The 14,454-nt window shown below is 38.4% G+C and overlaps 2 protein-coding genes across 4 annotated transcripts; both read left to right on the top strand.

Moving 5' to 3' along the window:
* The first annotated feature begins 232 nt into the window (after window positions 1–232).
* gkap1 (G kinase anchoring protein 1) lies at window positions 233–5,565 on the top strand. 3 transcript variants are annotated; one of them, XM_014995965.2, is made up of 12 exons: window positions 233–377; window positions 667–938; window positions 1,786–1,944; window positions 2,209–2,286; window positions 2,735–2,870; window positions 3,048–3,070; window positions 3,547–3,708; window positions 3,871–3,957; window positions 4,322–4,385; window positions 4,473–4,543; window positions 4,631–4,708; window positions 5,091–5,565. In XM_014995965.2, exons 2-12 carry the CDS (start codon window positions 681–683, stop codon window positions 5,130–5,132), a joined length of 1,158 nt encoding a protein of 385 aa, XP_014851451.2. In that variant the 5' UTR covers window positions 233–377; window positions 667–680; the 3' UTR covers window positions 5,133–5,565. The 3 variants fall into 3 exon arrangements, with proteins under 3 accessions (XP_014851451.2, XP_087864941.1, XP_014851452.2); XM_088008815.1 differs by having other exon boundaries at window positions 2,732–2,870; XM_014995966.2 differs by lacking the exon at window positions 2,209–2,286.
* A 122-nt stretch (window positions 5,566–5,687) lies between these two features.
* LOC106923100 (ubiquilin-1) lies at window positions 5,688–12,923 on the top strand. The gene is made up of 10 exons (XM_088008816.1): window positions 5,688–6,847; window positions 8,042–8,166; window positions 8,268–8,530; window positions 8,702–8,869; window positions 8,956–9,103; window positions 9,260–9,381; window positions 9,708–9,791; window positions 9,996–10,111; window positions 10,750–10,912; window positions 11,476–12,923. Exons 1-10 carry the CDS (start codon window positions 6,456–6,458, stop codon window positions 11,617–11,619), a joined length of 1,725 nt encoding a protein of 574 aa, XP_087864942.1. The 5' UTR covers window positions 5,688–6,455; the 3' UTR covers window positions 11,620–12,923.
* Window positions 12,924–14,454: the final 1,531 nt, after the last annotated feature.

The following is a 14,454-nucleotide window of genomic DNA, read 5'->3' as shown; positions in this document are numbered from 1 at the left end:
AAAGCTTACCTTTAGATAACCTTCAGAACTCACACAATTTGTAAATAAATAAATAAATACTGGGATAGACTAACATGTACACAATTGTTACAATTTCTTACATATTTACAATGTTAATGTTACGACATTTTATTCCTTTCATTTTTAGTATTTTTAATCAGTCAATATCTAAGGAAACACTAAGATTTTAAGGTCGCAGCGGAGGAGGCCAGCACCAGTTGAAATGTAGTTTCGTGCTGTTTAGAACCACTGGGCTTCCGTACCGAGTTAGACAATCGCTAGTAGCACAACCAACCGCAGCTCAGTTCCCTCAAGACGTAGAAAGAAGTACTTTTAGTCAACTTCTCTTGTCACCGTTGTCTCTGCAACACAGCTCTGTGAGTGTAACACAAACAAAGGCTTAGCCTGAGCGTGTGACGGTTTTGTCGACTTTTTACACTTGTTAGTACGCTAACAAAAACCTGCTAGCTCGGTTGTGTCGTTGCTGCTTCCATCAGCAGATTGTTACTATCGGCAGAGTTGAAGAAAATTGCTGTGATTGTAATTTTCATTATGAATAAAGATTTAGGCGGATATTTTTCAGGACTGTATAAACATCGTTCCACAACATGCATAACTATTTCATGTTAATACTTATTTTTAATGGGACCATTTCTTGTGATTTAGTTTCCCGTTACGTGATGGCATCGTCTGCATTGATCACTGTCCCCACCACCGCCTCCCGGTTCGCCCTGCTCCAGATTGACTCAGATTCGGACTCGGAAACCTCCGAGCCGGGGAAGTCCAACACCAAACGCGGGAGGGATTCCTCCGGGAAGTCCAGACAGGGGAAATCAGGAGCAACAACGGGATCAGGGGCTAAAGGTGGTCAGGGTAGCGAGAAGAAGAAAGATAAGAAAAAGAAGAAGAAGGAGCAGCAGCAGAGTGAGGCGAACGAGGTGAGACAGTCTGCCAGCCATGCCCCCATTTTTTTCTGCTTATTAATCTGCTATGGAGCTGAGCGTCTGACTGCTCTATCTTTGTTTCATTTAACCGGAACTGAAACTGCTCCTCAGCCACAGGCAGGTGTATCCTTGCCTGAAAACATGACCTTCACTCTATAAGCAAAACAATAAAGAGTTCTCGAAGGAAATGTTTTTAAAAAATTAGGTTTATTCTGTTTTTTGTTTGTTTTTGTACTTGTAGCACCAGTTAAATTGTCATCACATATTTGAATCACAACACAAAGGCCAACAGTCATGTGAAATGAAGTTAGGACACTTAATTAAATGTTGAGTTTAAAAATAAAAAATATCCACATCTTTCTTATTTATCCCTGGGAAATAACTGATTTGTCTTGGTTGATGATCTTTGTCTGTGTTATCTTTGGAAAACTTTAGTCCGTGCCCTCCATGTTTTTCTTTTCAAAGTTTTCCTCCTTGAACACCTTCCATCAAAGTTTAACTTGTGCAAGCACAGTCTGCAGCAAGAGGCCACAGCAGGGATTTGGAAACTTCTTTCATCTTTTTTTTGTTTTGTCTACCTTTAGAAATTGCTTGAACAGCTAGAGCTAGACCTTAACACGTTGTATTGAATGAATGCTTGTCTACTGTTTTTTTTTTTTTTTTTTTTTTTTTTTTTTTTTTGGACAAGGGAATTGATTATTTCAAATTCATTTGAGTTCTTCTTAAATGTCTAACAACCCTTCCTAATGTAGATTGGTAGCTTTGTTATCATTAATTGAGACAAATTACCTTTCAATTTCTGAAACATTTTGGATAAATGTTTTGTCTGTCTTTGCTTTAGCTGCGTAATCTGGCCTTCAAGAAGATTCCCCAGAAGTCCTGTGGCCCTCCGCCCTGCATGTCGCTGTCAGGAATAGCCAGCGAGCTCCTGAGCCCGGCGTCAGTGGGCCACAGCTTACCTTCAGAGGGCTGGCAACAGTGGAAACAGAGAGACGAACAGGTTAGAGAAAATGACTTGAGACTGTTGCCTGATTTTGGAATCACACTTAAGGCTTATTGGAGTTGAACTTTTCCTCAGCAGTAGAGAAGCTTCTGCAGTGAACACTTTTAAAGGATTTCCATTGTTACAATAAAAGAATAAATTTGTTAAACGAAGTATACTTGTCCTTAATATTTATATGACAAACTGCTCTATCAGGGCTAAGAAGTTTTTTTTTTTCCCTAAGTTCAGGTTAACATAACCTTCTTTTTCATGTTTCTGTAGATAACCACAGAGCTGTATGAGGCAGATTTGGAAAAGGCCTTGATTCTAAGTAAACTGGAGTATGAGCAACATAAACAGGTACATAAACTGCATTCACACACTAATAACTGATGAATGCTTGAAACAGGTGTAGATTTCACAGCTTAAAGATCTAGAAGAAGGGTATCACTCCTATTTTCTAAAACAAACTGAAGTTTGTCGTTATAACATGGTAGAATCTGAAAACAGTCAAGAAGAATAAATACTTTTTTAAAGCAATGTTCAGACAGGAATGTATTATAAGTCAATTTTAATGCAAAGGCTGTTAAAATTGTTAAAGTAAAAAAAAAAACGTATGTCACCAATTATTAGGCACAGAGCCTCTTTGAGTCTGCAGTGTAAAACATGGTGATCATTTTGACATGAATAATTGGTCATTTGTGTTCAACCGAGTTAAATTAATTGCTACTGGCAGTAATAAACACCACAGATTACTGGTATGAAAACCATAAAAATGAATCAACATGTGATGTGTTTGTGTCAGCAGAGCAACACAAACGTAGCTTCGCCAAAGTCACGAGGAGGGAAAGAGGGCGGCGGGAAGAAGGACAAAAAGAAAAATCAGCAGGCGAAAGACAAAAAGACGGTTTCTCTGCAGGACTTCCAGGCTGAAGGCTCTGCTGGTGGGATAAACTGGTTCATCGCTTGCAAAATCTTTTCATACGGCTGTGCTTTTATGTCAAACTCGCAACTAACTTGTTCGGTGCAAAAGAAACGCTCATGCAGTAGATAAAGTTTTCACAAAATGTTATGATTGTTTTTACTGACGTCTGTTTTTTTTGTTGTTGTTGTTGTTGCAGATCAATTAAGTAGAAAACAAGAGGTGAGAAAGAATATATTTTTTTATTTACTTACCTCAATAATTGTCTGACCATCACCAACATTTTTTAACCCCTTAATTAATGTAAAAAAAAAAAAAAGTTGACAGTTTTTTTGACAGGATTCCTGCATTGTGTGGTCTAAAACAATATTGGATTTTGTTTTCCTGAGCTTTGAATAAATATAGAAAAACTAAGTGACCACATGGAAAAATATGTATTTGGACACTTTAGTTTATCTAAAGGATCCATCCATTCAAAGCCTGACCACACTGAGTGTTTTAGTTATGCAGAATAATAAACTACTTCATTCTGCAGCAACTCATTTATGCCATGCACATTTTATTATTACTAAATAGCATCGACAGAGCGAATAGCTTTGTCCTCAGCATGAATAAACAAAACAGAAGCTTGTGTATCTTTCTGTGGACCGTTGTGTTACAAAGTGCTTATAGCTTCGAATCTTTTACATAATTTCCAGGAAACCAGAGGGACAAACGTAGCGCCAGGAATCGGACAGGAGGAACGTTTTTTTAACAAAGTAGAAGATGATGTGAGTCGGATTATCCAGAGGGAGAAAAGATTTGAGCAGTTTGTGAACAGCCCGGGTCAAGAAGTCAACACACCCACAGAACACGAACCGGTGAGGGTAGATGTGGAAAGAAGCACTACTATGATTTCATCTTTTTATTATAGCCACATGAAACTTAAGAAAGCACTCATTTCTTTTTGATGTGTATTCCCTTCAGGTGAACTTGACACATATTGCGCTTCGTGTGTCAAATGTTGAATTGTTGTTTTGTAGGATCCGCGGGCAGAACAGCTGAAATATGAGCTGGAGAAAAAGGACCAGGAGATTAAGAAACTGAAGAAGACCATCTCAGAGTGGGAGGTCAGACATGGAAACGGCTGGACTGCCGTTGCTCTGAATGAGCTAGAAAAACTTTTCACTTCACAGACGTCTGCTATTCGGATAACACACAAGAAAGCAAACTAATACAATATTGTGTGATTGGTACAAATTAGCTTTATAATTGTTTCACGTTGTAAATATCACTATTTATGTAGGGAGATTTTAGAAGAGCCAAATAAATCATTATAAAAAATCTTGAATACTGAACTATAAAGGAATCCATGTTTTACTCCAGTTTAAATGAATCCAGTTGCACCGTATCACATCAGGAGCCTTTATTTGCGTCTCTCCCTGTTTGAACTCATCACTAACCACCGATTCTGCTCACATCTCAACTTTACAGGGGAAATACAAAGAGGTGAAAGCAAGGAATTCACAACTTCTTAAGATGCTCCAACAGGGGGAGAGTGAGTTTATCAGCGCAATCCTTTTCACTCCTCAGCTTCCACTTGCTCGGCCTCCTGTTTCATAACGTGATCAATGTCTTTTTGTAGTGAAAGACAAAGCAGAGATTCTTCTGCAGGTAGAAGAGCTGTTGCACATCAAAGAAGAACTGTCCTCACAGGTTTGTCACGCAGAGACCAATGTTGGTTGTCTCGCACGGTTGTGCATTTCTGTAGACATAAATAATATTCTTTGTTCTTTTACTCAGGTAACATTATTACATGCTGCTCTTGAACAAGAAAGATCAAAAGTTAAAGGGCTCCAATCAGAGCAACCCAAACATCAGGTGAGGGCAAAGATGATTGTGTTTTGTTTCACTTCTCCGTGTGGCGACATGTTTACATGAAGAGGGGGAGCTGAGCTCTGAGTTTAGTACCTGTAATAATTCACACTGGTCATTAGAAAACCCAATCGCTCGTTTAGGTGCGATCTATAATAGATTACAAACTGGAAACATTTAGACTCGCATAAATGTAAATCTATTGATGGACCGCTGGCTAACGGTGCATGTTGCTTCCTCAGTTGTCTTTTCTTTATGTGTTCACCTCTTTGTTTTTATCCTACGCTTGAATCATGGAGAAAAATGCATATTTATGTAAACTAATTTCTACCGTCATCCTAAAGTAATTATGTGGGTTTTCTTTTTTTTCTTTTTTTCTGGTTTGCAGGGAAACAAGAAAGGGAAGAAAGGCTCTGAAGTGGATCAATGAAGATTTCTGAAGGAGGAAGAAAAAAATGAACAGAAATAAGAAAAATGAACAAATTAAAAAAGTGATGCTGATTATTAAGGTTCTATTTTTGTTTCATTTTTTTCCCCCCTCTTATTTTTATTTTACTTTTTATAGTCTGACCGTCAGCTTGCATGTCCCATTAAATACACAGAATATACTCCAGATGTGGCATGCTGTATTAAACAACCAAGTGACATTTTTTTTTTTTTTTTTTTTTTTTTTAATAAATTGAGTTCAAAGTCTTTTTGGAAACGGTTGCTCTGCAGAGCCGCGGCATCTCCAATGCTCCAAAAGCTGTGTGCCTCTTTTCATGGATTCTGATGCCAAATTGACAGATTGAAATATATGCTAATGGGGGTGGTAGGCTGTTCTTGCTCACTGTGAAGTAAAATAAAATACTTTTTCAGTGAGATTTTTGGTGTCTTTTTTTAAATTATTATTCTTACATTTTGCAAAAAAATAAAAAATTAAAATTGTGAAACCATGGTTCTCAAAGTGTTGTTCTGGGAACACTCATGATATTGAGAGTTGTCTAATGATACTCAGGAGAAACACTGGTGTCTATTAATTGCAGATGAAGCGGATGAAAGTCAACCAGTAATTAGTGCTGGTAAAAATGTATTTCTCTTCATTTCATAGTTTATAACATGACTGACACATTCACAAAGGTAATGTGAAGGATTTATTGAAATACAATTTTTAAGCTTATTTAAAACATTTTCTTCTACCGCTGTTGTCACCAAGTTTTGTATGCAAAGCAGCCATGTTAGATTATGAGGTCAGGATTTCCAACTTTAACGGGCAAACCAGAGAAACCCGAAGAATTAAATTAAGTACTTAGAGTTTATGAAGTTTTTTTTTAACATAAATATCCTCCTAATTAAAAATAGAGTCAAAAAAAGAAATTAAAGACAAAAACTAATGATAGAACAGCCATCTTTTTCATTGAGAGGAGGAGCTGTAAACTAGTAAAAAAAAAAAAAGTTCTGTATTCTTGTAAAAGTGTAATGGTTTGTTAAAAGTTTTATGTTTAATTTTGACAGAGAATATAAAGGTAAAATCTTTTAGCTATTTTCTATTAAGTATTTCCAGGTACTCTTTAAATTTCTTAAGTTGATTAGGGTTTAATAAAAGCTGCTCACATCGGGAGACGGCGTACAGCCCTGACTGTGCAATTCCAGCTGGCCCACATATTCACAACCTTCTGCCGAGTCATCCACACACACACAAACACACACACTCCTCCACTCTGAGACGACTGCTCTAGGTCTGCCTTTTATCCTATGCCCGAACAAATATGAGATGTCGGACTCAGTGAAAGATAAACATGTAAACCCTGAAACCCCCCTCAGGTCGGACAGGACCCACGTCGTCCTCAGAAGCGCCTCGGAGGGCAGAACCTTCACCGTCAGAGGAAACTGCACCGTCACACAGGTCGGGAAGCTGGAAACTGTTTCTGTCGTCTGCAGTGCAATCCTAGGGCCTAGTGCAATCCTCAAACTCAGCTGTCATTGCTTTGGCGTGTGTGTGTGTTTTTGTGTGTGCGCACAGCTGAAACGGTGTCTGTCAGAGCGGCTGCGTGTCCCAGCAGAGCAGCTGGTGCTACTCCTCTCCGGACGGGTTCTCAGGGAGGCAGAACTCATGAGTCACCTTACAGAACAGAAAGGACCGATCAGCCTCTGCGTGATCCGAAGGTATGAAGCGCAGCGACGATCGGTACATCAGTGATGAAAAGTTATATTTATATTATGAAATACATAATGGATGACAAATTTGTAGCGATTTTACAAAATAAAACAATTACAAGTGTTTTAAAGACGTCGATAAGCTAAGATGGTGCATCTGCGGTGTTTCGGTTGTAATTTATTGTTGCAGTGCAGAGTGGAGGCGACTCTTCCTTTGTAAAACACTGTTCGCTCGATACTCTTAAGACGTTCAATGCCTTGACTTGTCAGACTAATCTATCAGGGTTTTTCATATGTGCCTGTATGGCTCATCACCCAGAGCATCTTTTTGTCTGAACGTGAGCACAGAGCCTTGAAATAAAGGATTTTATTTCAAATCTAAGAAGCATACACTCCATAAAATAACCAGTATATGTGCCACACTTGGCATTAGCCATCAGTTATGCAGGTCGTCCAGGTCCTGAAGCCGAAAAGCAGCTCCAAATCACTTCACCGTCTCCAAAATGTTCATGCATTTTGGAGAAATAAATGACAATGCAGGAGTGCACTTAGCTTAACAAGAGCCTACTGTCAGAATGTTGTAATTTCTTTAAGTGCTGTGTACGCTGGACCGATACTCTTGAATTTCTTTTGATTGAGATTTGATGCATCGCTTTTTCAGATTCTTTTGCCTACTTCTTGTCGTCATGCAAGTTTTATTTACGGTAAATGTTTTCTTAATTCTTCAGAAAAGTTGTTACAGTTAAATCATGATTTAACAAGCGGGCCAAGATATTTTCTCACACGACTTGACGCAGTCCATTTTTACATTGAAGAAATGTGGGACATAACCAAACAAAATGAATCAAATTTGAAATAAGCAGGCGTACTCAGATTTGAAGAACACATCGGAAAAGGCTCTTAAAATGAATCACTCTGATTCTGAATGGGAAACTGATTCTTTTCAAGACATCGTCCTGTTATCTGAAATTTGTTGACCGTGTGTGGGCAGAGCACGCCTGAAATGTTATTTTATTTTTATTCTGGCAAATAAGACCACAATAAATCCTTTTTATTAGATCCAATAGGTTATTAATGATGTTTTTTTTGTCCCCAAACAAGCAGATTTTTACTGGATAACTGCTTCACTGAAATGATTTTTATAAGACGGGCTTTTCAGTACATACATCAGGTTTAAGTATAAACTCAGTTCGTTTTTCTCAGGCCTGAACCTTCATCGGCTCGGACCTCCAGTGATCCAGTTTCAGAACCTGTTGGGTCAGAGCTAAAAGCTGTTCCTGACCCAGAGCCCAACCAAACACCAACTCCCACCTCTCCACTCTGCTCAGGTAAAACCTGTCAAACATTCATGTCTCTCCAATCGTCTACCCCCCCTGCTCTCCAGTGTTTTCAAGTCCTTCTGTCTTTTTCTCGTTCCGTCTTGTCTCAGCCGAGGGTTTGGACAGTCTCGGCTCGGAAAACAGCAGATCCAGCTTTCTTACTGCCCTCTGGAGCCAAATGGAGAGCGAGTTACCGAGTGACCCAGAACTGATGCACCGTGTTCTGGCCAGCCCACTGGTGCAGAACGCCCTCTGCACCTCCAGCCCTCCGCTAACAGGACAACGCTCTCCGTCTAATCCTCAAATTCAGCAGCTCCTGACAACAAACCCTGAGGTGGAGGACATGTTGAACAACCCAGATGCCATAGAGCAGGTGAGTGTGTGTTTGAGGTACAGTTTTTTTTTTTTTTTTTTTGCAAGTTGTGTGAGTGGTATTTCTATTATTGTACCTTTCACATTTAAACTTAGATAAGTTTAAATGTGGAAAGATTCTCTTCCTTTGTGGTGTGCCTCAAACATCACATCTCCCTTTGTTCCTCTCCAGGCGCTGGGACTCATCAGGGAGCCTGAAATGACAGAAGAGGTGATACAAAAAGAAGACGGAGCTTTAGAAAATGTGCCCATGGTGCAGGATAACCCTGCAAACGCTGCTCTGCATGTCTTTCAGACAAATGACGCAAAAATGCAGCAACAGGATATTAAACAGACTCAGGTAAAGCAATAAAGGTCACGATTGGATATTTCACATAGTTCATTGGTTATATCAGAGGTTTGCTTCTGGTGCCTCTGGTCTTTCAGAAAACAATGTTTCCATTACTCACTACATCATGCGAGAGTCACCAGGGACCAGGAGGACGAACCAGTCCAACATCACCTCCGTCCCCTGACTCCACAGATTCCCTCAGAGAGCTGACTGCTTCTCCCATTACCGGTTCTCTTAATGCAGGTAAGAAAATGTGCATGAATCCAGTCAACTTATGCATAAAGCATGGATGATTTGTAGGAAATCATAATCTCAATTCAGTCCTGAGCATTTCTCAGAAGGTTAAATATCAAATATCTGAAATGTGATATATATACATACTGTGGCTGCTGCCTTCAGGTCTGCAGTCGCTCCTGCAGGAGATCACAGCCAGTCCGGGCCTGACGGAGATTCTGCTCTCTGGGCCGCACATCAACTGTGTTCTGAACTGTCTCAGCCAGAACCCGGACTTTGCTGCACAGGTGATGCGTGGATGGGTCTATAGATATATTGCAAAGATGAGGAGTTTTGTTTTGTTTTTTGTTTTCACTTAAAGTAAAGATTTATTATCTGTTGTTACTTTAGGATAAGTCATTTTCTATCCTTCACCACTTAAAGAACAGGTTGCCACCGTTTATGCAAGAACATAGATGATTCCAGATTTATCCTCTTCCAGCTGTGACATGTAATTCCACCACTAGATGTCACTAAATCCCCACACATTGCTCTTTTAACCATGACTTGAAATCATTCCTTCCTCCTGAGGAGCTGAGAAACTTCAGTGCTGATGTATTTCCTGTTGCTTCAGATGCTGCTGAGCCATCCCTTGCTCTCAGGAAATGTTCAGCTGCAGGAGCAGATGAGGCAGCACATTCCTCTCTTTCTGAAGCAGGTTTGTTTATTCACTCCAGGGTTATTGTAATATTATATTCTTCATGTTTTTGACAGATACCAAATGTTTTTTTTGTAATTAATATTTATTTTTCACTAAAATAGATGTGGTATGGAAAGAGTTTGATCTTGCCATACCGCCATATGCAACATTCAGCTATCTCTGATTCAAAAATGTTATTTATTATTGTTCAATGCATTATAGATGCAGAATGGAGAGCTGCTGTCCATGATGCTGAACCCCAGAGCCATGGAGGCTTTGCTACAGATCCAACAGGGGCTGCAGACTCTGGCTGCAGATACTCCCTCCCTCATGACAGTGTGAGCAAAAATGTCTAAACATTTCATTTGTTCTACATGAGTTACTAAAGTAAAACGGATGTCTTATTAAGAGGGTTTTCACTAAAACTTCAAAACTTGTAAAGAAAATGATCAAATTTAACAATTCTTGAAAAGTCTCAATTTTCCACACTATTAAATTCCATCTTTAATTTGTACATTTAATTTGTTTATTTGTATTTCAATTTTTTTCCCCCTCATTGATACGAGAGAAGAAAAAAAAAAGAAGAAATGTGTCCATTGTTCTTTTAGGCAATGAAACTGAAAATATCGTTACAATTTCTATTACTTCCCTTGAAAGTAAAATGTTTAAAGAGTTTTGATATGAAAACTGGAATTTCAGTAGTTGGTTAGAGCCTGTTATGAGTCACTGTTCTGAAGTTTTTAGTATTCTGTAAGAAAACCTTAAAGTCTGATTGCAAGTCAAAAATAAACATCCACTTAAGTAGGTACAAATATATTTTCAATTCATAATTAGTAAGTCAATTTAATTTTAAAGCTAAGCTAGACTTATCTATCTATCCTAATTTATGTAATCCATTAATTTAAATGATCATGTCTTATATACATAAAAGTCTGAAACTGAAATGACCTTTTTCAACAATGTATCTTTTTGGCAGTGCGGGACCTGGAACCAGTGCTGGTTCTGCTCAGCACCCATCTGATCCCAGCCTGAACAACCAGACTGGCTGCCGTCCTCAGGACGCCCCACTGACAGAGCAGCAGCTGCAGGAGCAGTTTGTACATCAGATGCTAAAGGCACTGGCTAACACCAACGATGGGGTAACTCACTGATTCCCTGGTGACTAAAATTGTTTAACTCTTTTTACGTGTAAAATTGTAATATTAGAAAGCATAAGTCCCTTAAATAACCCAAATGTTATTGTTAGCAAATGTTAGTATTTGCTAAATGGATGTTCCTACATTGTCTCGCCAAAAATGTTTATGCCTCTTTTCAGTTAACAACCACAGATCTTAACATGTTTTAATGAGATTTCGTGTGAGCAACCCAGATGTTTTTTTATCCAGTTTGCCCTGTTCATCAACTCCAGCCAGCTACATACTTCAACTATGCAACCGGCTTCCTTGTTCTGGTTGTTAGCATTTTTAAATTGAGATAATAAAATAACAAAACAATTCTTCAAGATTATTGGTCAAATAAGCCTGTTATAATAACTCCTTTCATCCTTACTCCGCTATGTACAATGTGCAAAAATGTAAAAATGCATTAATGATTTAGAGACATGCATTGTGTCACAAAACATTCAGACTGCATTAAGAAATTACAGTACAGATTGTAGTTATTCAGTCACAAGAACTTCAAATGGTTTTGATTTACCTGTCAGGTCCGTCATGAGGAAGAGGAGGATTTCCAGGAGGAGCTGCAGCAGATGAACTCGATGGGCTTCAGGGACAGAAAGGCAAACCTTCAGGCCCTCATCAGCTCAGGAGGAGACCTGTCCTCTGCTCTACACCTGCTCAGTCCTTAACAATTAATTATCAGTTATTAACAAGTGAATTACAAAAAAAAACCCAGATGTAATTGTAAGCCATATTTAAACACAAAGTGTCATCTAATATAGTGATAAATCACTGGTAGAAACATGTATCCACCAACACAACCGAGCAACAGTGCAGATGTAGATTATAGGCGCTGACTAAACCAGAACTCACAGGAGAAAATAACAAAAAGTATTTAACTGAATTATGGCAGGGATCTACACCACATATTCATATTTTAGTAAACAAACCGAGTGTTTGATAGGAACCAGATGAATTATTTAGCAGAAAAATAGGAGTTTGTAGTGGAGGAAAAAAAAAAAAGTAGCTTTCATTTTGTCTGCTTTGATGCTTCGATTCTACTCTACGTGCAGTAGATTCACAGCGTCTGCATCAATATTTAAAAGCAGGTGATTTATTATGAATGTCTGGCACACGGTGATGCCTCTTTGCTTTGCTGCCTCCTGGTCACCGTCTCACGCCCAGGCAGATGTCCCGTAAGTTCACGCATGCTTCACAGTCTTAACAGATTAAACCTCAAACTCAGCAAGTGGTGATGTGTGTCCCGACACACCCAGGTTGTTCACGTGTGTTAATCACAGACTGACGCAGGTGTGGCCATCTAAGCATTCAGGTTCTTAACAAATGTGCACATGTCGACATTTAGCTGTTCTTTATTCAAATAGAAACAGATATTTAATTGCACTTAATAAAAATGAACATGGTTTTCCCTCGTTAAGCAAAACACAAACTTGTTTTCTAACTGAGAAAAAAGTTAGGACACCGTAATAGTCTTACTTGTTTTAGCTGAAACAACTTCTGTGAGGTGCTTCTTTAGCTTCTTTACTCCACTTCTCACTTTGAGAGATTTCCTCGAGCATCTTGTGCTCTGCTCTCAGGGCCAGCCTGTTTGGATGGCCACTCCTGAACATCTTACTGGTTCATTTTAATGTCCTGCACTTTCTGACTGTCTTCTACACACTGAAGTGGCTGATTTCTAATTATTTTGAGACTTTAAAAAAAAAAAAATCCCTTTGCAGACTCAAAAGCTGATGAGTAATGATCTCTTGTGTGCACCTGATGTGATAACTGCCTAAAGTTTGAGCCATTTTAAGCGGGAAGGTATGTTGGGGGTACACCAGAACTTTAATTTATTTTAAAATATCTTCTCTTCTGTTTATATAGATTTTTTTTAATAAATATATTTATTTAAGTGTTGTTAAAATTGGTATTTAATGTCAATATATTTATTGATATTAAATGTACACATCCCTCCCAAACAATAGTAAATGTAACGTTCTAAATAAAACATGCTCTGACGTATTTATTTTTCTTGTCCAACAAGGAAAAAAATAACTTTGTTTACAATGTAATTCTTCTCAAAACGGCGTTACTGTGAGATATTGCAGGGTTTTTTTTTTGTCTTAAACACATCATCAAACATTACCAGCTTTATTCTTTCATTCCCTTTGATGAAATTTTAAAGAACTGAAGCTGAAACATACTTGTATTTGTTGCAGTACTGTTAGTCTTATTTAACCAATATCAACTCAAGGGGTTATTTCCAAAATAACATCTCTGTTTTATTTCCAAAAAAAGAGAGCTGTATTTTGTTGTTTTACGGTTGATTTTAATGTTTTAATCAGTCACTCAAAACCGAAAAGGTAAATGTATTACGGTAGCTGTGTGACTTTGTTTACATTTTCTCAAAATACCTGCAGTAACTTTTGTGTCTGGCTTCCGAAAAGGCTACGGAAAATATCTACTTTTGATAAGTTGTGATCTCTACAGATTGGAAAACCTTCTAACTTTAAACACTAGAGGGCAGTTTTGTTTGCCTTTTGGTTTTGCTTTTGGTCTGGGATTTAAACAGCACTGCAGGTTAATTAATAACTTCATATTTATCTGCATTGCTTGATTTAGAAATCATTAACTTCACAGTTTAAATGGTTAAATAAACATACAAAACGCATTTTAATGCCACCTTTAGAAGCAACCTCATTTTGTTTAACAATAAAAGTTGATGTCTACCTAAAGTGTATCCTAAATGTGCAAGAGTCACTCTGAGATCTTCAGCTTCCTGACAAGCATGACGCGTTCTCGACACGTTCTCGACACACACGCCTGCGTGTGTGTGTGTTCTCCACTTGACAACCTGCCTGAGTTTCTCTATGGCTGCCAGACGGAGGGGGTTTAATCTCCAGCTGTGTGAGGGTAAGAGATATAGGAGTAGCTGAGGGGGTTTTCTGGATTAGAAGCTCCAAAAATATTCAAGTTGAGGTTTGAAGATGAGTCATGGCACAGAAACAGCTCTTCAGTATGGAGTGGAGCGCTCTCTCGCTCAGAGTGTGTCTTCTGAAGATACCAGCAGACCTGACAAATGAGGTTACAAAGTTTCGACCTGCTAGCGAGAAGAGAGAAACTTGCCGTTCACCTGTGTGCTTTGAATCTGCAGTCGTCTTTGGTCTTATTAAATGTGAGGAATGCACCTTCAAAATTTGGTTGCTGCTTTTTGATGTTCATCTTCAAAAAGATGAACTTGCTGTTTATTTGAAACGCTTCCCAGTGGAAATTAGAACAAATATTTGAGATTTAATTCTCTTAACATTCTGACAACAGATTTGAAGTTTAATTCGATTAACTCTAAAATATATATTTTAAAACGAACGTCGTGTAAATTTTAAAATTTTGATCAAATAATTCAAATGAGAAAGATGTCTAGTAGAGACCTGTATTTAATGATGTCCCATCCTGCAAAGTGTGAAGTTCTACATTGTAATTAACGAGATGGTCGAGAACCTCTGAACTTCTCTAAAAATCTTAAA

Source organism: Poecilia mexicana, unplaced genomic scaffold, assembly GCF_051168715.1.
Source record: "Poecilia mexicana isolate PSO_F unplaced genomic scaffold, ASM5116871v1 scaffold_9, whole genome shotgun sequence".
In the NCBI taxonomy this organism is placed as follows: Eukaryota; Metazoa; Chordata; class Actinopteri; order Cyprinodontiformes; family Poeciliidae; genus Poecilia; species Poecilia mexicana.
This window is presented reverse-complemented; position numbering and strand designations above follow the sequence as displayed.

What these genes read in the sequence shown, in the direction of transcription:
- gkap1 (XM_088008815.1), top strand. Translation starts at nt 681, where the DNA reads ATGGCATCGTCTGCATTGATCACTGTCCCCACCACCGCCTCCCGGTTC. An exon ending in GATGCTCCAACAGGGGGAGA is followed by an intron (nt 4,386 to 4,472) that starts GTGAGTTTATCA and finishes GTCTTTTTGTAG; the next exon opens with TGAAAGACAAAGCAGAGATT. An exon ending in CAGAGCAACCCAAACATCAG is followed by an intron (nt 4,709 to 5,090) that starts GTGAGGGCAAAG and finishes TCTGGTTTGCAG; the next exon opens with GGAAACAAGAAAGGGAAGAA.
- LOC106923100 (XM_088008816.1), top strand. Translation starts at nt 6,456, where the DNA reads ATGTCGGACTCAGTGAAAGATAAACATGTAAACCCTGAAACCCCCCTC. An exon ending in AGCCTCTGCGTGATCCGAAG is followed by an intron (nt 6,848 to 8,041) that starts GTATGAAGCGCA and finishes CGTTTTTCTCAG; the next exon opens with GCCTGAACCTTCATCGGCTC. An exon ending in TGGCTAACACCAACGATGGG is followed by an intron (nt 10,913 to 11,475) that starts GTAACTCACTGA and finishes TTTACCTGTCAG; the next exon opens with GTCCGTCATGAGGAAGAGGA.